The sequence below is a fragment of the Aythya fuligula genome, chromosome 4, assembly GCF_009819795.1.
Source record: "Aythya fuligula isolate bAytFul2 chromosome 4, bAytFul2.pri, whole genome shotgun sequence".
NCBI classification, from domain to species: Eukaryota; Metazoa; Chordata; class Aves; order Anseriformes; family Anatidae; genus Aythya; species Aythya fuligula.
In genome coordinates, this window is record NC_045562.1 from 10,836,952 (window position 1) to 10,863,212 (window position 26,261).

Genomic DNA, 26,261 nt, shown 5'->3' on the forward strand with positions numbered 1-26,261 from the left:
TGTGAAGGTCTGTTCACTTTAAAGAGTTACAGGACTTTTTTAGTTACTTGATTTTATTTTCAGTTCAGATCCATTTCAGAATAACCGGTGAAATGTTACTTTTAAATGACAGTAATAGGGCTGCAGAAATTAAAGCCAAGGATGTTGAACAGTTGCTCAGGTTGAATAAATGTTCCTACTATACACTACGTGGCCTGATCAAAATGGCACAGTAAGAAGACTGAAGTATTACCTCTTGTTTGTACAAGAATATATTAGCAGGAAAGGTTTAAGCATACTGCTGGCACAGTTGCCTTCTTATCTTACCTGGTAAAGGTGGGTGAATGAAGTACATCCTCAGGTGAATTAAGTCAATCAGGGGTAAGGCAACACTGAAAGAAGTGGTGACAGGGTTTGTGCCAAACCCTCCATTTTGCTTCTCATTTCTTGAATAATAAGGCCATAATCCAGCGATGACTTTTTTTTTCTTTTTTTTTTTTTTTTTTCGAACTGCTCTAAGTAACACCTTCATGTCCAGGAAATACAATTTTTTTTTTTTTTTCTCACATGCAATGGTGGTGTCTTAGCAACAACTCTTAGAAGCCAAAGTACTCAAAAAATAACATAAAAAGTAGAGTAAAGCTGTGATTCAAATGGATTCAAAAATCACAGTGGATCAGCTCTCATTTCCTAGGATAAAGATGAGTAAGTTCTAACCTTATAAAAGGTTAAGAAATCCCCTGCAGAAATGTCTCTTGAATCTCACATGTAAATTACAAATATGAATTCATCAAACAGAGTAAATACTGAAAGGCACTGACCCTGTATTTACAAACAGTGCAAAGGTATTATTACTGGAAGACAAAAATATAAGGTTGCAATACTAATAGTTTCCTTAGGTTTCCATATCTTGATGTATTTTCCAATCTCAGAGAGAAGCATCACTGAAGTATTTTCTTACTTGTTGTGAATCACCAATAGATGATTAAAGTGCGTACAATAAGAATAAATGAATTTTATTTCTGATAATAACTTCATGATATATTACTAATAATTTACTCATTAATACATTTAATAACGCATATATTGCTGACAAAAGAGTGATGTTTGGCTGTTGATAATGTAAATACAAAGTAATCCGATTTTGCCAATAATGGTAACTTGCAGCTCATTTCATATACAGCAGTATTTAATTAAATCCATAAGTGTGGAGTGTCCAGATGTTTTTTTTTTTTTTTTTTTTTTTTTTAATTTAATAATGATGGAACCAATGAGATGCTGATAGGTTTGTAAACTAAGCCTTCAGAACATGAAGAATTCCACAGGGCCTTTAAAAAAATAAAAAGAAGAAAAAGAAAAAAGAAAAGAAAAATGAAATGAAATCTTAAAGATGAATGGCTTGATGGCAACACAAAGTTATATGAACATTGCTCATTTCTGTTGTAAGCCAGTATGCAGGCAGCATGTAATAATAAAGTTTCTTTCACACCAATGATCAACATAACAATGAGTTAAATGACAATGCATACAAAAATGGAAATACAAATCTTCAGCTTGTGTACGACAGTACTAGTTAGAAAATATTTACAACAGATGCCATGTTTGTACAGGAAAAAGGTCACCAGAATGATACAGTTTATGCTAATAGAAGGAATCTATATGCAGCATGCACACATGAAAATATTTCCACATTATGTTAGAACTGTGTGAGTACATCATTCTGCATTAAAAAACACTCATTTTAAACTCAGTAATATGTAAATAAAGTAAAATTAAATTAAAACAAAACAAAATATATATTCTTAAAAATACATTGCTTTATAATACTGTGGTTATCCACTGTTAATTTCTGAAGCTTGCTCACTGATCTTTTCTTCCTGCTTTTATTCATTTTAATATATTTTTAAGAAAACATGCTCAAAAACAATTTCAAAACATTGCTATGTTAGAGAATTTCCATTTTACTAAGTACCAAATTCATTTACTTTTGATAAACTATTAAATTTTGAAATCAACTTTCCCTTTCTCATTTTACCTTTCTTTTTCACCAGTCATTATTTATAAAAGAACAAAATTCAAAAGCTTTCAGTGCTACTAAGATATTCCCAAACCATTCTCTGGCCTTATAAATAGGACACTAATAGTATTCAACGTAGTGCACGAACAGAATCAGTAAAGCATGACTTACTGAGATAAAGATGGCTTTTTTTTAAATTTTAACCAAGTAAAAACTATTGAAAGGTCTCATTTTTTAGTGTCCTACTAATCTCATTAGTGTAATAGAAGAAGCTTGTGACAGAGAAATACAGAGTTAGTAGGAAGATAGAAAAGTAAAAAGTCAAGAATATCTTATTACACTTATTACAGATGTATTACAGAAAGACTATGTTTTAAAAGATGCAGACACTACAGTATTATTCTAATTTTGGTCTACGAGGAGACTCCACTACTATATCAAACCATGTTTTACTACAGATATTACAACTGATTTTATTTGTACAGAAACCAAGTTGAATTTCACAAATCACAACTGAAGAGCATTTTCACTTACTGAGCAACACTACATAATGCAAAGTAAATTAGTTAGTGGAAGCCTCTCTGATTTCCACACTGCAAGTCACCGTTTCTGTCCCAAAACCCAGTTTACTTTTAAACTAATAAATGTAACTACCCTTATCAAAACTCACAGAGCAAATAACCTAGGCTTTGATGGTTAGGCAATACGTTTGGAAAGGTTTGGTGGGAAGCAATCATTAAGAACAACAACAAAAAAAAAGTTTCAGCAAAATATTTTGCAATCACCGGACGGAAAGTTTGAAATAATTTTCAGGAATAGGACAGCCTAGAACACATTTTGCCTAGAAGTTTTGGAATGGTGTACTGAAAATGGGGAAATGAAATGAGAAGATGAGAAAATGACTGATGGAGGAAGTTGTGGGAAATGAATATGCACTGTAAGAACAACTTATCCATTTTTGGTTAGGTACACAGGAGTATAAGCAAAGCAAAGACTGAAATGCTTAACCACAGATCTGATTTCCAAGTGAACTTATTTTTTGAAGAATTGTTTTAGAGGTATATTAGGCATGATTTTGCATTATCTCACCATATAATTTAGAAAACAAACCCCAAGAGATAAAATAAGAAATAAGTAGAGAAAAGGTAGTAGTAACATACAATAGCAGGTGGACATCAGTTTCCCAGGCTAAAAGAAAAAAGAAAAAAAGAAAAAGCAGAAGCAGGATGATTTTTTGGTTTAGGTGGGATAATGAAATCCATTTCACACTGTAACAAACTATATGATACTGTGGACTATATATACATATTTAGATATATTTGGATTAAACTAGAGGATTTAAGTACATTAGTATTCTCTTCCCTTCCTAAAGGAGAAAACATAATGCATTGTAGTTCCTCACAGTATTCATAAAGCCTGGCAGCCAGAGAAGACAAGCAGGATTGGTAGGAGGTGGAGTGGAAGTTATAGCATCCAGATCTATATCTTCCACCCCCTCCTAGTGAAACAAAGAGGTTCTGTAGAGAGAGGTGCCCAAGTTTTGAGAGGGAAATGGCGTCCAAGGTGACGTAGAACAAGCTACAAGACAAATACCCTGAAAATGTATTAGTATGGACACCTATCAATTTTAATTTTGCATGGTAGTACAGGGTTTTGGAGTTAGTCTCTGCTTGTGTATCAGCCAGCACTGCTGTAAACATATGCAAATCAAATAGTAAGCAGACTGGTAGCAATAACATGCAAGTTTGTTGTCTGAGACTCTAGAAGCACAAGACAAAATGTCAGGTGATCACTAAGCTGGAATGGATACTCAATAAATGGGGAACGAGTTAAGAACCAGTCTAAAACCTGCTTACATCAGTTTCAGCATGAGAGAGAAAGCACAGAACAGCAGTTCAGGGTTGTGAAATCTGTAATATCAGCAATAAAGAAAACATAGAAAAGGCACTTTAGAAATCATGCCAACCCCTAGAAACTTCTAATCTAGATGTATCAAAATTAAGGACAAATAATTTTCATCCAAAACCCGATAGACTGATCATGAGCTGCAATTCTTTTTCTGACTGAAATAGAGAACTGTACTGTGATTGTTTGATTCTGCTTTCAGGACACATTTTAAGGAAAACTCATTTGCAACAGCACATGCTTGCGTGCTTATGTGATGCCAGCATGATACTTAGGACTATTTCTTTAGCTCCATTACTAGAATTATATCAGTTAACATGATATTGTAATCAGCCACAATGTTAGTTCTAAAGTAACTCGATTGGCATGTAAGAAATTATTTGTTACAATTGTTTAAGAAACTTCATCATTTTGCAGTCTCCCACATTAATCTGTTGTGCACATGGCTCTTTCTGCAAGACTCCCAAAAAGTTTTAAATGATTCTTAGTTCACGTACTTTAAGAAATATTAATTTTAGGACTACTTACATAGAAATTCCTCGTCATTCTGCACTAGAAAGCAATTAACTTTCTATGAAACCTGGATTATTTTCTCATGTCTTTCCATGATACACATGGCAGCTAGCTTGATATTTTACTTTCAATGTAGTCAAGTAGCATAGTGGTTAAGCAAATGTTAAACACTAACTTAAGGATTTCAGAAATACTACAGTCTGAAGTATATTTTGTGTTTACAACATCAGTGAAATAATGCTATTATTGATAATACATTTATCTATCACTCGTTTTTGAAGTTGTATTAAGGGTTAAAATATTTGACTTTTTTGATTGCTTGTTTTGCTTTACAGTAGAGAATCTGTTGTGATGAGGGAATGAACTTAATTTTTCTGCTTACCTGTTGAACTACATATCTTTAGTATTCAATGTATGCAGTGCTCAGAATGTGTGACCAATGTGCTGAAGATTCTCTCTTGCATTCTCTTTTGCATTTGACTATTTAATCTAATTTCACATTAGCACAGTACTCTTGTAGTTACACGTACACAAATCCTAGATAAAATGATGTACGGATACCACTTGCCAGGGTTATGTTTTGGTTTTGAAAATTTCATATACAAGCAAAGAATACCAATGTAATTGCCGCTTGGCTACAATGTAAACACAGCTGAACTAATTACCTGTAATAAACTACCTTTGAAGGAAAGCTGCATGATCTAACAAATGAATGAGCAAAAGTTTATAACACTAGTATTATGAAAAGTGTTAAAATTATTTATTTGTACATTCTTCTTCATTCTTGCATGGCTTGAATTCCCTTAATCATGGTCATAGTAAGCATGACTCATTCCTGTAGACCAGTTCAACTTTCTCTGTAATCTATTCCCAGTAACACAATTTCTGCAAGTGTTCTCTACAAGATATGTATGTGTTAATACAAAAATATTCCACATATCCTTTTGTTCTTCTGTTCCTGTGTACTATATAAGAAAACATATGATTTCAGCCATGACATGACAGAGACAATTTACCAGGGAAGGTTGAAAAATGTTTCACTACTGTTTAAAAGAATACTGCTAAAGAAAAGGATTTGTATTGTTATCTTCAATACTCAGACCTCATCTAGAAAACTGTATCTGTCTGGGGGAGGGTGGGGCATCTAATTTTACCACAGAATCAGCAACCCACTACCAACAGAAAAAATCCCCCCCTCCATAGGAAAAAAAATAAATTACTGGAAAAAGAAGAAAAACTCAGTTAACAGCATTAATCACTGCAGCATATACCACATATTTGGTTTAGGGCAGGGTAGGGATAACAACCAAATGCATAAATCATAACTGTTAAATATATACATACATATATATATCCTAGAAATTGGTCACTGTCATTTGTAGTCGAAGACTTTTACTTAACGTCTAAGCTCTTGTTAGTACAGTAGCTATTAAGGATGAGGTACAGAATTATAACATTAACAGTTTTGAAGGTATTTCTGAATATTATGGGATTTTCACCATCAGTAGATACACCTCACAGTTTCAGTATGGCCAAATGACATTGTTGCTATTTCACAGATGAATACAGCAGAATACAGGAATGCAACAGAATACACAGGCTCATGTTCTGCAACCTATGCACAAGAAATCAGTGGAGGTAGGTACATTTAATAAAATATTTACATGTGCTCTACATGAAAAAATACTTAGAAGAAAGAAAACAAAAAGCCCACAAGTGTTAAAAGTAATATACACAAAAATAGTAATTAGTAAATATTTTTGTGCAAACTATTTTACTTACAATAATAATAATAAATCATACTCCTTGTTTGAATCAACTTTAAAAAAAATAAACAAAAAAAAAGAAAAGCATACTTGGCTTCAATAGCATTTCTGATTAAAATGTGAAAATCTTACTTTTTTTTTTTTTTATCATCTTCACAAGTCTATCTGAAGACTTGGAAGACAAAAACTTTAATGCTCCACTGATAAAAAAAAAAAAAAAAAAAAAAAAAAAAAAAAAGCCATGCTGAAAGAAAGGTTTCAAAACCTGCTTTGATTCCAGTGTTTCTTTTATAAACTGGAAGCAGCATGTTGATATACATCAGTGCAGAAACACAGCCTTAGTTTGCAGAACAGTCTTTGGTGAGAAGTACTGTTAGATTCTACTCAAATGATAGAACAAAAGAACTGTCAATATACAACATTCTGGCATTTTTAATCACACATTATTTATGAATAATGAACAAGTAAATTTCTCACATATATTCAACTGATCTCCCAAAAAAAAAAAAAAAAAAGATAACATTAAAAAAAAAAAAAAGCTGACAAAAATGTTTTCTACTATGTTCTTATGGTCTTCCATGGGGGTAAAAAGTATCATTTCACTTTCCAGCAGAAATTTTGAGTGACGCTCTACAAGAAATATAACTTTAACAATACTTGTCATTATTAGACCTCTTCCATTATCTTCCAAAATTCAAATTTTGTTTGGATAGCATATGGTGATTATAAACATAATAACCTAATTAATTTCTTAATAAGTGTGTAAATGACTGTTGACACTGAAAAAAATTACAATCCATTAATACATATCCTCTGCATTCATTTAAGCTAATTCTGAGCTGTTTGTAAAGCATAAAATTAACAGGGTATCGGTATGCTGGCAGGTAGCTGCAATTATCTTCTCATGCTGCAGAAGCCATTTAAAAATCATTTAAGAGCAAAGGATGAATGGTGTTCCAGTAAATCCCATTAAATCAGTGCACAGACACAACAGCAGCAGAAGCAAACAGGCTGATAGAACTGTGAAAACCCATAAAGATGAAAAAGAAAAAGGAATGCTCAATACAGCTACTTACATCATGGCCTACAAGTTCTGTCTGCGTGGATTTATCTGTTTGGGAAACAAAAGCCTTCTGCAAACACTGAGCCTTTTCCTGTAAAACAAAATAACATATCACAGGTGAGTCATCTTTTTGCTGACTGAGCTTTGCAGCTATCAAATAAGTACAAAACTCATGCACGGCCAGCTGTTCAGAAATGAATTTTACTAGGACACTATTCTGACTGTAAGGTTTATTTCCTTACTAGTATTTCCTACATTAACGTATCTTCCTCTTAAATAGACAGGAAAGTCCAACTCTGCAGAAGAGCTTCATCCACAGGAAGGATGTGGACGAAGAAGAAATTGTCAGATTGTGAAGAGCCACTCCTGAGAAAACAGCCAAGAGTTGGTTGAGAGCCTGTGGGTAAAAATTAAGGACTGGACCAACAAAGTGGTTGTGGTTGGGGTCTGCTACAGGCCACCTGATCAGTGGGAGCCTGTGGATGAGGCATTCTTGCTCCAACTACAAGAAGCTTCTCGCTCACAGACTCTCATCCCTCCTGGGAGATTTCAATCACCTGGATATTTGCTAGGAAAGCCATGTGGCAGGCAGTAAGCAATCCAGGAGACTCCTGGAGTCCACTGATAGTAACTTCCTCTTCCAGGTGTTAGACAAACATACCAGAGGAGAAGCATTACTGGGCCTGGTGCTCACCAATGTGGAAGAGCTCCTTGAAGAGGTTAAGACTGGAGGAAGTCTGGAGTTTAAGACTGGAGGAAGAAACTGTTGTTTTTTTTTCTCAAGGAAATTATACAACGAAAAAGTTGTAAATACATAGAATAAGGTAAGAAAAGGCACACAAGAGGGTAAGGTTTCATGAACACAGAACACTAAAAGTCCTTTAGTGCACTGATTTATATTTTCTTATCTACCAAATCAGTTTTATTTTTCAGGTATACCCATAAAAAAATACTTAACTCATTTTATATGCAAATTCCTCAAGATCTACAAAAATATGTTTGCGTATGCTGTTGTTCCTGTAATATTAGTAAAACTAAATCTATGTAAATTGAAATTCAGTCTAAATGAATCTTGAGTTGAATGACACTCAGGTTTTACTTCAATAAAGATATAGAAACCTTACTATTTTCAGCTACTGTGTGTTGTTTTTCAAAAGTACCTATATATTTTTAAAATCAAATGTTGTTAATTTCAAGGCAGGACACACACCACTAAATTGAGTGAATTTTCACCCAAAGCTTGTAAATATCAGGAAGACAACTTCAAAATGGTCCTGTCTCTGGCATCTCAACTCTTCAAAAATAAATAAATAAATAAATAAATGAGTAAAAATCAGACCAAACACTTCACTGCACTGTGTTTCGTAGTGGTCCAGTGAAAGAAATCTCTCTAAAGACCAAAAAGGGACTTAATAATTTGTTTTTGAGATTCTTTCAGATTTTTAAGATCTTGTCTACAAACTACATGTAGGTGCATTTTTTAAATAGAGCATAAATGAACAGTTTTTCTTAACCATTCTGCATGTTGTCTTTCCTTCTTATTAAAATATATAGCATTAAGAGTACACTTGTATGGTGACAGGACTAACAGCACAAAAATTCTCGTTCACTGTGTTCATCCTAACTAATTAAAATAGGCAAGAAGAACTGTTGGAAGTTTTGAAGTCACATAGCAACTCCACAACACCACCATCAGCACTGATCATAAAAATGCCCTCTCATGAGTTTGTGCTTGTATACTTATTTTATGTTCACAGTAAGTTACTGAGAGGTGCTGTAATAGGAAGATAGGAGGCACCAGATGATCACAAGCATGTAAAAATATTCTATGTAAGAAAAATAAATAAATAAAAAATAAAGAAGGCAGACAAACGGATGTAAGTAAAGAGAGAGACAAAACAGCAGTATTCCTTGAATTGTAATAAGGTGCCAAAGTGTTGACCAAAACAAGTTTAGTTCCAGAAAGACAACAAATAAGGGAGACTACTGCAGTCAGAATGATGGTAAAGACAGTCATTTGCATTAGAAACAGACAAGGAAAACAAAGTCACCCAGTGTGATTCTCAAGATTTATATATCCCCTAAATGTGCATGATTTACAACGTGTCAGCAAAAGCTACCTTGAGAATTTTTGGACTCATTACCCTGCTTTGCTATCACTACTGGAAGAAAAATAGAAAAAAATACAACTAAGGCCTACCCAAAACAAACCTCAGCACCTACATTAAAAGTTCTGCAGACAGGACTGGCAGGAGTTTTTCTGACACATGTCAGCAAGAGTTTTTCTGACATGATGACACATATATCATCAGACATCTCTTACTTACCTCACTTCTCTACTAACATGATTGTGAATTGAACTATCAGTTCACAAAGTACTTCATCCTAATATGAGATGATAGACATTAGAAGTAGCAATGCCTCAGAAGAAATTGTAAAAAGTGCACAAACCAAAGCCTGTCAAATCCTTTTAACATTTGTACATACCACAATTGCCTTGCACACTACAAGAACTACATTTTTTATTGTTACAGTTTGGGCTTTGATATCTATCTATCTATCTATCTATCTATCTATCTATTTTAACCTGCATGCTACAATATAAGTCAAGTAGCATAAAGCACTAACGGAACTACTCTTATTGCTAATGTTTTATTGTCAATATTCCACAGCAGAGGAATATCTGCATCAAACTGTACTTTAAATGTTACATACACACAGAAACTACCCAGGTCCAGTTTAAAGCTACATTCCCAACAAATCCACATGGAGTTACAAATATTCCGCATTGTTTGAACCACTGACCCCTCCCCCCCCGAGTTGTTTAGCCAATATCCCTTAATTAAGAGTAAATACATGAATATTGATGGTTTAAATTTGTTCAACTTAAATGAATACTGAAACAAAACCTTTTTTTTTTTTTTTTTTTCTTTTTTTTTTCTAAGGGTGGAAGTTTCACAGCCAAATTTGCATTCCAAACATGAACAAAAGTGGAATGTCAGCTGGGATACTGAAAAGCAGCATTTGGGGGCTACTTCAATTGTTTGGAATGGGAACTTCCAGAGTAAAAGTTGTGCTTAGCCTTCACAACTGCAAGACAGGTACTTGAGAAAGAGTAGAGTGAGTTACTAGCAGAATATTTATATTTAGAGAGTCAGTACAGGCTAATACATCTCAAAACATTACTAGCTTTTTACTACATTTCTCCTCCAAGAAGGAAAATGCTAAAACAATTTTCATAGCTTTGATTGCGACTGGGTTAAAATTCTCATATCTAATTCCGTATCAGTGAAAGCATGGTGACCACTTGTGGCGTTTTGCTTAATTGCAAATTCCAAAATAAAATTTACCTTGAACAGACCACAATTTACCATTCCGCCTGTTTTAGATGAATTAGAAGTTTGTTAATCCATACAGCTGTGGCTTTCCTCACTAAGTAAACTATTTTGTCCAGTTGGTAACATACTAAATGACTTCTTTTACCAAATACATTTTTTTCTAAAAGCTGCTCCACCTTTGTTGTCACCCAGATTAAAAGAATATTTATATATGAAAGTCCACAATTAACCATTTTGAATTCAAATCACTTCATCCTCAGATGACTCAACCTCTTTCTCTTATAGCCTGTACAGATTATTTTACTGCTTTATGAAGACAAATATGTTTCATTTGGGTTTACTCTCAGCATACAGCCAATGTATCAGCATTGCAGTCAGATTTACAATTTACATGCAATTGCTTCCCTTGCTTCAGGCATTTACCCCACTGCGAATAACAACTTATGTTTGTCAGGGAACCTGGGGACAAAAGCTTTCTTCAAAAGACTTACAAAATGCACAGCCTGTTAATTCTGATGAGCTGTGAGATTAAACTTAATCAACAGCAGCAGGAAGGCAGTGAGAGCAAAGGGATAACAAGCAGCACAAAAAACTGCTCTCCAACATCTATTCTGTTTAATTTACAAACTACAATAAGCAACAGAATGGGCTATATGATAGCTATTTCCACAGAAACTCAGTCCCTTTGGGCTCGAGTCTCAAGTTTGGAACAAAATATAACAAACAACGCATTGTTCTAGTGATCAGCCAAAGTACAGATGAATCACATCATGCTTGAAAGTGCTCTGTGAAGCCCATCAATCTTTCAAGCACAGTCAAAAAAAAGTGTTTAGAGGAAGTGTGGTCAAATAGTCTACACAAAGACAACATTTGGAGAGACCGATTGAACTAAGGTGCTGAAAAACAACAATAAAAATAGAAGCATTATTCTACAGTTACAGCAGTGGATGGGTACAATCATCCACGAGGGCATGAGCTCATCATCCAGGAGAAAAAAAATGAGGGAGAACTTGGTGGGAACACATACCAGCATGCAGAAATAGAGGTTTCATGGTGTCTTATAGTATTGTCAAATCAACAAAAATGACAAAGACCAAAGCAACATGGAATTTCAATGAATGTTTCATAGTTTTCACACATATTATTTTTCACACATAGCACTTACACAAACCAAAATAGTTTTTCAGTTACTGTAACATATTTTTATTTTAGGTTATTTTATTTGTAAAACACAAATGCAAAGTCCTATGTATGTGTTAAGTACATTTTCTGGAATGAAATTTGATCTCCATTTAACTTTCAAAACATAGTGTCCAGGTGTGAATCAAGAAACACTAAGACAAGCCAGTCTCCAGGTAGTTTGAACTGCTTTAATAATTAGTGAAAAGTCTGAGACAAAAAAAAAAAAAAAAAAAAAGTGCACCTTAGCACCTTCAAAGAGTTATCATAGAATCATAGAATATCCGGAGTTGGAAGGGACCCTTAAGGATCATCAAGTCCAACTCTTAATATAGTTATTATGTTAATTTTATGAAGTAATGTTAATATTATGAAGTAACTATATTTTTAAAAGATAACAATATTTAGGAAGATATCAAATCTTAATATAGTTATAGGCTTTGCTATAGTCATGCTAGCTACTCTTACAGTAATGCAAAAGTTTACTAGATCCTAGCTTGAGAGGGTTATTGCTGCTGTGTTTTTTTTTGTTTGTTTGTTGTTTTTTTTTTTTTTTTAAACGTTTTTAAAACCTCATAATCCACGTATTTTCTTAAACTTTCTATCTCCAAGCTCTACAAGCAAAAAATCATCTTTGTATTGCTAAGTGCTGCACAACCTTACCAAAAAATCAAGACTTCACACATTGAGAGCACAGGCTATCAAAAACCAGAACCAATCCACCAAAACCAGAAAAAAATCAATCAAAAACAAACAAACTGTGAACACATTATGCCACTGAGCTGATGAATGCCAGGGACAGAACTAGAACTTAAAAATCTGAATCTTCCAACTCCCATTTCTTTAACTGGACTACTCAGTGTCCTAAACATTATTACCCTTATCATTTCTATATATATATTACAAAATTAAAAGTAAATGTTTGCAGGGACATGAGACTACCACAGAATTTCAGGGTAAGTATTTTGCAAACACTGAGCTTTTCACTTTATATTTTTAAAGCATCTTTTGAAGATGCTTTAAGATACAGCATTACATATACTGACAGATTATTTGTTTATGCTATGTTAAAAAAAAAAAAATAGCATTGCCATTCTTAACAGGGGATTTTTATTTTTTTCTTACACCAAAAAATGTGTCTTGATAAATTGTTTCCTATTTCTTCAGTTGCATCATCAGAAAGTAAATGACTCAATTTCTAGGTGTTATTACAATTTGTAATTTATATTTTAAAGCAGTAACTAATTATTGTGTATTACAACTATTCTCACATTCAGTAAAGTTGTATAGCAATTACTCATTTTATTATTGCTTACATTTCCCAAAAGAAATCAGTACTGCTAAATTCATGCACACACAACCCTTGAAGTATTAGAACTTCCAGTCATCATGTCTCTAAAAGTAATTAAAAAAAATAATAATTACAAATCACACATTCATATATGGCCCAAACATGTCCATGCATGCTTTACATAATTTAATATAATGAAAAATTTATATGGTCACATTCTATGAATAAGATGCTTCAAGAAGTGATGCCAGTCTTTAACAAAAACTGAGAAAACTATTGGAAGGGAAAAAAAAAGAACAAGCAGTAATGCGGTTAAAAACCTCTAAAAAGTGGATATATCAAGCATAGCCATTCATGCAGAAATCAACTCTGCAAGTAAAGTTTTGAACTTTTTTATAAACGTTGTTAGTCTCATTTTGTTTTACAGTTCCATCCAGATGTCTGGGAAGATATCCCATGTCCTATACCAGCTCATCTAATAAAGAATGAGTTCTCTGTCAGCCCACATGTCTTTAGACTATCATAGCTACATCACCACTAGTACCACTGAGAGAAAGTTTTGTCCCAAAACACATCCAACAAACAAGCTAAGGAGACAACATAATCTCAAGTTTTATAAATCAAAAATCATGATACAGGGACATTAGACCTTAGAGCAGTAAACCAAAACAAATATTAAGCATCCTTCTAGCACTATTGACTTGATCTTCCTACACATATTTAAAGAAAAATAGTCAATACGTTTTCAAGGTCATGTGTAAAAGCATCTGCAGAGTTATGGAGTGATTTATAGCTCCATGCTCCAAGTCTTATGTCCCATGCACAAAATCAGTCTTCCTCTTGCCATAAGGCTTCAAAACATTTGTATTAGATATGAATTTTATGTTCAGTTATCTTCTAAAAGTCCATGACAATGAACAGTATTCAGTAACATGCAAGGTTAGGGCGAAGCTCGAAATCACATTCAGTTTCAGTGATCAAACTTGCAAACATTTGAGTGATAATATTTCAACATATTTCTAAATGGGCATCACAGGGCAGTGATATTACAGATCTCACTTAACTGCATAGAGTTAAATAACCACCACTGAAGATGTGAAATTGGTTACTGTTCTTTCACATAGCCATTCATTGTATCAGTTGTAAAGCACTTGATCACCAAGTCTAATATGGTTTTACCTCATTTAAGGTACACTTGTCCTAAGTTTACTAGCTGGAAATGAAACAAGCATGTAAAGTGGAAAATATTAAAAACAAGACAACAATAATTACATTTCTTGTAAGGGAAGCAAATTCGTGTTCAAGATTTTTAGAAATTTGCATGTTAGCAAAATAGTATCCTAAACCTTACATAAAGATATAAACTTAAAGATAAGTTCTGCATGGGTACAAGAATAGAATTTCAGAGCCTGTTCATGATTTTTTTTTTTGGTTACCAGCAGAAGGCATTGGAAGAAAACTCAGTTGGTTAAACAAGGACAATACGAACTAACATCAGTATGAAAATTCTGTAGCAATAACTGCAACACATTTAATATGAAGTACTACTTAGGGAAGTTATTTTATTAACTTTTTAAATTATCAAAGAACTCATTTACTTTTCTTCATGTTTTTCTTCCTTACAATGTTAAATACTGTTATGCACTTTGTCCTTTAGACCTCTAAGTGGAGATATTTCAGTACGTTGTTCATCAAACATTTCTGGTGTTTCCTGTTTCCTTCAGGATATCGGTGTGATGTGATTAATATCAGTGCCAGTCACTTAGTGCATAGATTTAATGGCACGTGCATTAGTCAGAGTGCAGAAATCAGTAACTCAGCACATTACAAATTGCAACTAATGTATATCGAAGGCTTCTGGCATTAATTAAACCTCACACAGCTAAGTGTTTACAGTAATTTTACAGATTGCTGTACTGAGTAAAGAGATTCAAGACTGCAGCATTAACAGTGTACACTATAAACATATCAAAGCATCATACTCAATTAGTTCCAGTGACTTTTACACAGGGCAGATTTTGACCACTGTTGGTCAAAACAGAAAAAAAAATATCATAAAAATAAAATTTTTACTGCCACCATGGAAATCAAGAAGAACATATACTAATCTTTCCAATAAATAAGACCTTGGTTTTATTAATTTATTTGAAAAATGTATGACCTGTATATCACGAGAAATATATCCAGCAATACTGAAAACAAGCCACAGCTGCCTGTTTTTGAGTTGTTTCCTCTGTGCTACTATATCAATTACTCGATATTTTATTTGTACATCTCAGCAAATAGTTTGCACAGAACTTGGTTTGCACAGAGCTTAGCTTTACTGCTGATATGTGACATGATTTTGTCCTGCATTCATATGCAGACTATTACGCATGCACTAGAAGTGATCACACTGTCTGCCATCCTCAATAACAATTTTTGATTACAGTGATCAATACCAACTTGTCTAAGCAACAGAGGTGCTAATGAAATAAACTTTCTCTAAGTTTAATTACTGGACAGACGTGAAGGACCTAAAGTCAGCAAGGGGTTTCATCATGAGAATCAGGCTTTCTGCAAGGTCAGCCAGATGTGCACCCAGAAGACACAGTTGCTGAGCTACTTTTACTGAAAAAGTCTTAGTCACTAAAACCAGGCTCACAGATGCACTGCAAAGTTGTTTTTTGTTTGTTTGTTTGTTTTCAGTCAATTACTTGCATAAGCAAGTACCAAAAGGCACTTTCACTCTGTGTGAACCTGCTGTCAGGTGAAGCCACAGCATAGATTTTGACAGCAATTGACACTGGAATCTTATTAAGATAGACACTTTTTATTGTGAATTTAGGTTCATCACTCATGCCCTATGCTCTCATCTGTTCACCTTAACTGAGACACAGAAAATTAAAGGCAAAGTAACTTATATTTAAATTGATCAAACAAAACCAACATACTTTAATATGCATTATCCAAATACTTTTTTCCCACATCTATCCAAGGCCCAAAAATAATGCTCAGCAGCTTTTTGCTACTCTGCCAAAGCACAATAGTTTTGATATGGCAACAAGATTTCAGTTTTCACTTTTACAATACAAAAGCATTCCAAAGCAGCCTGTGTATTTTCTATAATACTTGTCAGACTTTGACATAGCAATATTACAGAACAAGATGTAAGAGAAACGTGTCAAGTCTGCTTTTTTCCCAAACATTTCTTTAATTCATTCAGAAACTTTACCAGTGATTGGAGTTTGACTTCATGAAATTTTAAGACTTAAGAATTCTATAGCAAATTATTGTCATACTGGAACCAAGCTGTGCATTTACAGCACTGAAGTTTTGATTTCAATTGATGAAAGTAATGAAAGCCATAGCAAAATATTTTCATCACCATATTTTTTTTTTCTTTTCCAAGCCTCTACAAAAGATACTAAGAATTCTTATACTGTACATAGAACGCAGCCATTACAATCTAGTTTTTGTTATGATGAACATGCACAAAGAAGCAATAGCACCAAGAATCTGAAACATTTATAATACTTACAAAATAGTAAAGAATAAGATCTTGAGGAAAGAGCATTGAAACAAGATTTCTCATTTTTTTCTTCCTTTTAAAAATGTAACTTAAGGAAACAGTGACTAGAACTCCATTTCATACTGATATATATCATCTGCAAAACACGTTGCAATGGTCCCCAGATTACTGCTGTAATGGGACCACAAAGACAACTTAGAATCATGACCATAAGCAGCTGCAACATAAAACTGCTCAAAGAGGAGATATAACAACCCAAATTATGATCTATTCATAAAAGCACAATTCCATTACACAATTCTGAAGAGACACCCTGATACTATTTTATATAGCTTTTCAGGCAAAAGCAAAATAAATTCTAATTTTGCCTCAGAAAATGAGAAGTGAAAAAGAGATGAAGGAAAACCTATGGCACTTTAAAAACAGTAATAGTCAGTTTATACCATAATATAAATTCATTGTGCCAAATAAACCTCTTTATTGGCTCATAATCAGCTTGTTGGTACACCATTGTTGATAAAACTGTTTTGCTAAATTTTTTTAGTGTTCCTCAGTCCTGTCCCACTGCTGTCTTAGGTCATAATGCATACCTACCATCAAAAAAGAGTTCGTTTGCAAACACTGCCTTTACACAAGTCAGCATTTCCTAGGAAGATGCCTCATTTCTCAACAGATAACAAATGCTATAACAGTATCTTGTGAAGATACAGAAGAGAAGATTTGGAATTCTATCTGTTGGCTAAAGACCAGGGCCTTCCTCTGATCTTTAGCTGTAAACAAGGAATTTCAAATTGTTGGCATATTAGAAGATGTAATGAATGGCTGAAGTAGAAAATGAAGGCATAAAGCTACTAGCACCCCAAAATCTCACAAGTTTGAGGGGGGATTGGATAAATGAGCAGTAGAGGTCTTTGAAGGGTTATGGAATAAACAGGCAACAAGAGGTTCAGGACATCCCTTGAACTGCAAAGTGATAGACTGGAAAGATCATTGAGGAAAATATCACATGCTTTCACGGTGCCAGCTTTTCTCTAAGCAGCTGCTTGTGGCCACCACTGGAGACAGACTGAAGGGCTTGCACAGCTTTTCTAACTTCATATCCTAAAGAATAAAACAAGCCCACTCCACTTCCCAGAACAGTAGTATCAACCTCCCAGGCACATACTGTTTTCAAACAACAAGAAAACTGTTTGTCTTTACTTTTGCTCCAGTTACTTCTCATTTCTTAATAAGAGAAAAATACTTTGTGTAGGTTTTTCCCCCTTTCTTCAGTGAAGCTTGTAGTACTAGGAGCTAAGAATAAAATAAAAATGAGCAAAAGCTACTAAATGGCACATCCTAGGGAGAACTGTATAGATAATTAAAGCAAGATCAAACAAAATAAGTGTTCTCTGTGATTACACATTACAGTAATATTTGCCCGTGTGATCTAACAATAGTATGTATTTTCAAACTGGGTATTATACAGGTATAGTGGTATCCACTTTGAAAAATAAGCCTTGTGTACATTTTTCACGTCAATTCAAAAATCCAAACCTGACTGTACTTTGAAGATTCAGGATCCAGAGTTTAAATCAGAAATACTTAAAGATATATTAAAAAAAATCAACAAAGACCAATGTGGCAGAGAAGGGTAACATAATCTATAGGTCTTTTTCAACCTGAATAATTCTATGATTTATATGACTAAGTGACAGGGTGTAGATGGGAAGTAAACTTCAGTAACCAAAATTAATGGAGAGTGTACAAGAAAGGTACTAAGTGAATGTTACAGCCCATGGCTGATGTTACCAAGGCACAATGATGTCACATTTTAAAATGTCTCCACCAAAACAAAACAGTATCAGTTAGCTCATTGGATGGTTTGACCTTTAGTTACAAATATTTAGCAACTGCGCAGCATTGTCCAGGGACTAAGCACTGGTTAGAATTTTTAAGACGTGAGAAACACTTTAAAAAGAAAAAAACAAAAAAAAAAAAAAAAAAAAAAAAAAAAAAAAAAAAAAAAACAACAAAAAGGAACAAACAATCAAAAAACCCTACCATCTTCTTTTTTACCTGTTACATTGTACCCTCAACTACGTTCCATATGTCAGCTCTCAATTTTTAAAATCTCAAAGTAGATAACTGAAGTTATACAGCATGCTAAAGAAACAAGTGTCTTATTAATCTTGAAGAAAGATGAGACCAACAAGAGCCTCTGAAGTTCATCCAAAAGCTAGTGCAGAAGTATTTTAGAGTTTAGTTGTGAGACCTTCAGGTAGAGTAACAACCTGTTTCTCTACACCATACTGCTGCTATATACACATATTCTTTCCTTTTTTGTACCCTTCTGTGAACCTTTCTTTTCCTGCTATAAATGACTAAGAAATTTCATTTTTCTCTGTTAGCAAGATACTTCGCTTTTCCCTTTAAACTTCAGCTTCTAAATGATGACTTAAATCCAAGGACCCTCCTCATTACAGGAATTACAGTTTCAGAGTCAGTCACAACAAATTGGTTGCCAAAGTGCCAGGCTGGGTAACCATTTCAGGGTTCTTACTAAAGTAGTAAAGATGTCACAGGAAGAACAAAAATAGAACTCAATTCATGACAAAAATTACCTTTGAACTGAAACTTCCACAGCCTTAGAACATCCTGACACATGGGAATACAAGATACACATAGCATCTTGGTAATCCTCTTTACCATGTTTTTTTTTTTTTTTTTTTTTTTTGTTTGCTTTCCCAAAGCGATGGCAACACCTGTTTTCTCCATCACAGAAAAGCTTGTTGACTGTATACATTTACGTGTACATGTTGACTGTATACACTATATCATATCCTAAATGTGCATCTCGATTTTTAAGTCAAGACCAGCAGTCCTCCAGAGGGTGAGGTGATACCCCTCAGTTTCTGCCTGATCTTCCAACCACTTCCAACAAACCAAGTCATGTAGAACAAGAGCTCTTCCATCTGGCAGAACTACAGGCAGCTACACTGCAACCAACAACCCAGCTGCAACTAGATCTTTTTCTGTACCGAGGACTCCACAAAATCACCAAGAATACAGAACTCCCCGGTCACATTCACAGCAGAGCAGGATAGCCTTTACTACACTCTATCAGTCTTCATCCTACTTCCTTATGCCCCCAGAACACCTCTGAACTCAGCAAAGCAGTTCACACAGAACCAGAAAATATAAAAGGACTATTTTCTTAAGAAAAAATCACTAATTATATATACATATTTATATATGTATACATTTACACAGGTGAAAATGTTCCTCCCTCTGACGGTGGGTTACTTCCTTCCTGTTGCTCCCACTTAAAGAGAAAAACACTCCTGAACTTCCAGTCCAAATCGGTTTTAACTACAAAGGCATTGTTAGAGAACACAGTTGCACATGCATTGCTGCACTCTGTAAGATTACTACCTTTTTTAAGTTTTGCAGCCTTCTCACATGATGCTTTTTAAAAAGTATTATTATTATTATTATTGGTCACTAATTACTCAGCTAAGGTGAGCCAGCAAGAGATGCACTCTGCAGTTCAAGTGCTTCTGGACAAGTGGAGTGAAATTTTGAGTGTATAATTAGGACAAAAATGTATTGCTGCACTGTCCTTTTACTGGTAGATGCAAGAAGTTTGGAAAACTTAGTTGCAGGGTCCAAAGAGACATAGAAGAAGCTTATGTGAATGCAACAGTCAATATCACAACAGTCTCAACTACATTATATCTGGTATAACATAAGTATATCTTTTCACTCTACAAAAAGCCCAATGATTTTGTATTTAGTTTAACACACAATTTTAGTAATAAGATATCAGTAAAAAAAAAAAAATATAATGTTCTGAATCACATTTCATGACTTGATTCTCTCTCTCCAGGGGAATCTTTAAATTGGACATAATAAGAGATTCAAGGTCAAAAGGGAGAAGGAGAGTCATGCTGTACCATACTTCTCTCATGCACCCTTTCCTCTTGTATTTTCATTCATTTTGCAGATCAAAAAGGAAGTCACCAGAAATTCAGTGTTCTATACCAATGATTCTTACCAAATTGCCTCGCAGTACAGGTCACATAGTTCATATACTCCCCACTGTTCTGTCTGCTCTTCGGTTTCAACTGACTGCTTTACACAGATGGCTACTTAATCCATCTCTGAACTTCTGTTCCCTACAGTTACTGAGTGTAGTATCAGGATGCTACTTTTCGAAGAACAATAATTCTGATTTCCCCAAGTTTACATTACAATCTGCTAGGTTTGCATATCCAATTTATCACTTCATTCCTTGTCTAGAAAGGATGCTTCAAAATCACCCTTTTAGACTTGTTTTACAGATGTGAACAATGAACAGAAATTTCACCACATTTCAGTCATAAACCCAAATGATGGAATACTTCATTGCAATACTAAATAATAAATACCTGTAGAAAATCCATAGAAAAACATTAACATCTCCCTGTCTATTTGAACAAATAATATTATTCATGCAATTCATAATTCCACAAAATTGGTTGTCTAGACTTTGTAAAGTACTGTGAAACTCTTTCATACCAATGTGTTAGCAGATACGCCTTAAAATTACTCTGGGACATGTGGAAAATCAGGCACAGCCAGCCACTAGTTCACATGCAATGTCCCAGTAAATCAGGTACCAAAGAAGAAATAATAAAATAGAGTTCATTCATATTATACAAAGTTGTCGGAAGACTGATTTTGTATGTGATACAATTTTTCCATTATTACAGATAGAGATCACTGCTTTTAAATCTAGTTTGCTTTTTAATTGAACACTACCTTATAAATAATTGTCTAAGTTGTGCTTTCCCTTGGAAATAGCTTCTCAGTAGCATATTTCTTACCAGATATTTTGTCTTGGAACTTTTTTTAAAAAAAATGCTTAAAGTGTTATAAAAAAATAATCCATATAAAATATAGATTTTCAACTTTTTCCTTTATTTCTAAGGTCTCCATCCTTTCTGCAGTGACTTCTGGTAGGAAGGTGGAAATTTCTAAGGGATAGACAAACTATTCCAAGGACATATCACCATGTTTAGCTCAGGAAGAAATACATTTTGTGTCTGGCTAAAAAAAAAAAACAAAATCTGAATCATGCACAAACAATGGCTAAATTAAAAGCAATAAAATCTCTTCAGAACATTAATTCCTCTCTCTTTTGAGGACTGGGGTGGGGAGAGAGGATGCAGGAAGTAGGTCGCTGGAAATACTACCACTGCCAGCAGGAATACAAGCAGAAATGAAGGCAATCCTCACTACAGTAATTTCAACAGGAGTGATTTATTTTGCAGCCTACGTTTTCTTTCAAGGTTTTGAAATTATATTTCCATAATTTAGTCACATAAACAATATTTTGATTTAGGTATTTCTCTCTAATTCTGTCCCCTAAAAAAAAAGACATCTGAATATTTGCTTCTCAGTGGTAACAGCTTGCTTTGCCCAGTGGCAAAACTAAGTGATAATAGGATATCCTTGCTTTCAGATTTTTATTATTTTTTTTAAGAATAGAACAAAATAGAGTAGTTCAACTGGAAGGAACCTATACAGATCATCAAGTCCAAGTGCCTGACCACTTCAGGGCTAACCAAAAGTTAAAGCATATTATTAAGGGCATTACTGAAATGTCTCTCAAAAACTGACAGGCTTGAGTTGTTAACCATCTTGCTAGGCAGCTTCATCCAGTGTTTGACTACCCTCACCATAAAGAAATTTTTCGTAACGTCCAGTCTGAACATCCTCTGTGCAGCTTTGTGCTGTTTCTGCACATCCTGTCATCAGTTACCAGCATGAAGAGACTGGCACATCCCTCTCTGCTTCCCCTTCTCAGGAAGCTGTGGCGAGCAATAAGATCAATTCTTAGCCTTCTCTTTGGTTGACTCCACCACCTCCCTGGGCAACCTATTCCAAAGCCTAACCACTCCTGCTGAGAAGAAATTTCTTCTAATATTTAACCTGAACCTCCCCTGGCACAACTTGAAGACATTCCCTCTTGTCCTATCACTAGTTATCTGTGAGAAGAGGCCGACCCCTAGCTCTCTTTCAGGTGATTGTAGGGTCTCCTCTTCGCCAGACAAAACAACCCCAGTTCCCCCCGATGCTCCTCACATGCCTTGTGCTCCAGGCCCTTCACCAGCTTCATAGCACTTCTCTGGACATGCTCCAGGGCTTTGATGTCCTTCTTGCAGTGAGGGGACCAAAGCTGAACACAGTAATTGAGGTGCGACCTCAGCACAGCTGAGTACAGGGGGACAATCACCTCCCTGGTCCTGCTGGCAGCACTATTCCTGATACAAGCCAGGATGCCGTTGGCCTTCTTGACCACCTGGGCAAATTGCTGGCTCATGTTCAGGCGAGCATCAACCAACACCCCCAGATCCTTTTCCTCTGCACAGCTTTCCAGCCACTCTGCCCCAAGCCTGTACTGCTGCATGGGGTTGCTGTGACCAAAATGCAGGACCTGGCAATTGGTTTTGCTGAACTTCATCCCAAAATGGTGTCAACCTTTTAAATACAAACTTTTTTTTTTTTTTTTCTCCTGATTCCATTTCCCTATTACTGAATCAAGGCTGTTCTCAATCATACTTCCCCATGGCTAACAGAAATTTATTATGCACAGACTAAGAGATGGGTTTTTAAAGAATTAAAAATATTTTTTTTATGAAGTACTGTCAGCTAAACTATTTTCTTGAATGGGATGCCCAGCACTATATTTTTCCAAAGTAGCCACAGCTGCACCAAATTTTTTAAAACATTTCATTGAGTAGATGACACGTTCTTATGAATGCACTTACTGATATATTTTTAATAGAATGCAAATCTGGAGATAAGTTACTAAGCCCATAAACAACCCCTTTTTCAAATGCTGTAAGTACCCAGTGATTTGTATTAACTTCTGTAAGAAAACAAAATTTTTATTGTATTTGAAGACTCGTACAGTTTTCTAAGTAAGAAACTAGAAGCCTAAACCTAATAAGAAAAAATAAAAAATAAAAAAAAAGCTCACACTAAGTCTCCAAAACTTGGCTCTATGATAAATTCATGCCTTTAAACCAAAACAGAGGAGAAACGCGAGTTAAGTACTTTATTTTCTATAGCATCAGATTAAAATAACATTTACATATTTGCAGCAGAAACATACTGTCACCAACTGAATTAAGTTTTCAAAAGCCAATGAGCAACAATTGTTGCTGTCAACTTGTCAAGTAAAATGAAATTAAATGAAAACTTGCATTAGCGCAGAAGTGGAGGGATTCAAAAAAAAAAAAAAAACCAACAAAACAAACATGAATATGAGAAATTTAGTTGTGGGAAGTGAAGGATATTTTTGAAAATATTATGAAAGTTGTATCATGGAGATTTGAGAACAGGTGCTTTGTGAAAAAAAAACTAATTCCAGTGAACATAACAGTCTGTTTATTTTTATTTATGTAAATATTTTGCAGATATTATTACAGATACATAACTTTTCTTTTATGGAGCAAAGTCAATCAAGTAATTACTTAAGTTAATGAACGTACCTTCTACTTCTTATTAACACAGTAACTTTCAATTAAGTTCTCCATAATTAAAATGGTAGAAAGAAAATGTTTTAATGTAGTACTGCCTTAGATTATTAATTCCTATTGTGGCAGAAAGTCATGAATCTACAAAGGCTAAAGCCAATCTTATGATAAATCCAATACTGAATTAGCACCGTATTTCATCTTGGGTGTCATAACGTGAATCCAGAAGTTATCAAATGAAATCACTACAACATCATTGGATTTTCAGGTGAAACACAGAAAAAGTAACACTTATTTTCACACAGGTGACAAAGTATTTCAAGGATCATGTTCCTAACTCCACATCAATATTAATGTGAAAGGACAAATTTGCATGCATTTGCAATAAGAAAGGCCTTATTTTATAATCAGAGGGTCTTAGTCTCTCAGTAATTATTGCTGCTATGTTTAAGTACCCACCGTTAATAATCTAATCACATTTTAATGTTTAACTAATGTTTTAATTTTAATGTTTCTTAAGATCTGTATACGATTGTGTATATTTGGGGAAAAACAGAAACCACACTTTGTTTTTCAAAGACAGAGAAATAGGTAAAAAGAAATCAAGTACAGAATTAACAAAGCAAAATGCAGTTTTAATTTTACAGGAATAAAAACTAAAATGAATGACTAAGTATCTGGAAATTCAGGCAACCATGGAAGATGGTAAAGGAGCAGATATAGCCATTGCTTAATAACTGATTATATAAGGATATTGTACCAATATCACTATCTGCTAACAGCAGAAAGGCTATTATCAACAGTATTTGTATGGACGATATTTTGTAATAGAGAGTTGCTCCATGAACTGTGATATTTCAACAGATCAGCAGAGGTACTACAAATCGAAGACCACTGACAACTTCGATCAGAAGACCATATGATGAAAAAGACATGATTAAAATCTTGAGGTCTGGTGAAGATTTTAAAAAATCTGAATGAATATACATCTACAAGAAACAGAAAATCTGCAACACAAATGACAACACCCATTTTTGTCTCAGACAAGCAGTGTAGTAACCAAAAACAAAACAGAAGAAAACAAAACAATATAAGCAAGCAAACTGAACCAATAGATTTCTGCAAGTTTTTATTCAATCTAAAGACTTCATAAAGCTTATTCCTTCTCATTATCATAGGTATTAATCAGATCAAACTCCTGAAGCACATAGAAATTAGAATTACCTACTGCTCAAGTAAGTGAAAACTGCTGGGCCATGTTTTTCAGTTCTGTATAGAGATATGAATACAAAGTACAGTTGCAGACAAATAACCACCTATGTGGATTTTGGGTGCATATGGAAATGAAAAACCACAAACCAAACCAAAATCAATACAGCAACCTACAGAGTGGGTTTATATGGCAAGATTTTGGTAGCAGGGGGCCATAGGGGTGGCTTCTGTGAGAAGAATCCAGAAGCTGCCCCACATTAGATAAGGGCCCCACCAGTGGCCAGAGCTGGGCCAAAAAGAGATGTTGTTTGCACCTCTGTGAGAACAGATTTAAGAAAGGAAAAGGAAAAAAAAAAAAAAAAAAAAAAAAAAAGCTGCACAACAGCAGCTGGGAGAGAGAGAGGAGTGAGAAACAGCCTTGAAGACACCAAGGTCAGTGAAGAAAGAGAGCAGGAGGCACTCCAGGTACTGGAGCAGAAGTTCCACTGCAGCCTGTGGAGAGGACCATGGCAAAGCAGGTTGTCCCCTGCAGCCCATGTGGTATCACTGTGGAATAAGCTTCCATGCTGCAGCCCGTGGAGGAGGCCTGAGGGAGGCTGCAGTCTGTGGAGGACCCCTGCTGGACCAGACTCTGGGCCAGAGCTGCAGCCCATGGAGAGGAGCCCATGCAGGAGCAGGGGGTCTGGCAGGAGCTGCTGCCCGTGGGGGACTAGGTTGGAGCAGATTGCTCCTGATGGATGGACCCTGTGGTACAGAGCCATATCTGGAGCAGCTCTTGAAGAGCTGCTGCCCGTGGGAAGACTATGCAGGATCAGTTTGGGAAGGACGGCATCCCGTGGGAGGGACCCCCATGTGGAGCAGGGAAAGAGAGTGACCGAGAAGTGCTATAGACTGACCGCAAACCCCATTCCCCTGCACCGCTTGGGGGGAGAAGGTGGGAGAAGATGGATGAGGGGGAAGGTGTTCTTGGTTTCTTTCCTTC

The 26,261-nt window shown here is 35.0% G+C and overlaps 1 protein-coding gene across 1 annotated transcript in view; it reads right to left on the bottom strand.

Annotated features, from left to right (window-relative positions):
- CCSER1 (coiled-coil serine rich protein 1) overlaps nucleotides 1-26,261 on the bottom strand; it is a 648,644-nt gene that overhangs the window by 218,302 nt on the left and 404,081 nt on the right. Inside the window, exon 9 of the mRNA XM_032187512.1 lies at nucleotides 7,257-7,334. Coding sequence (XP_032043403.1) covers nucleotides 7,257-7,334 — 78 coding nt within the window. The remainder of the gene's footprint in view (nucleotides 1-7,256; nucleotides 7,335-26,261) is intronic.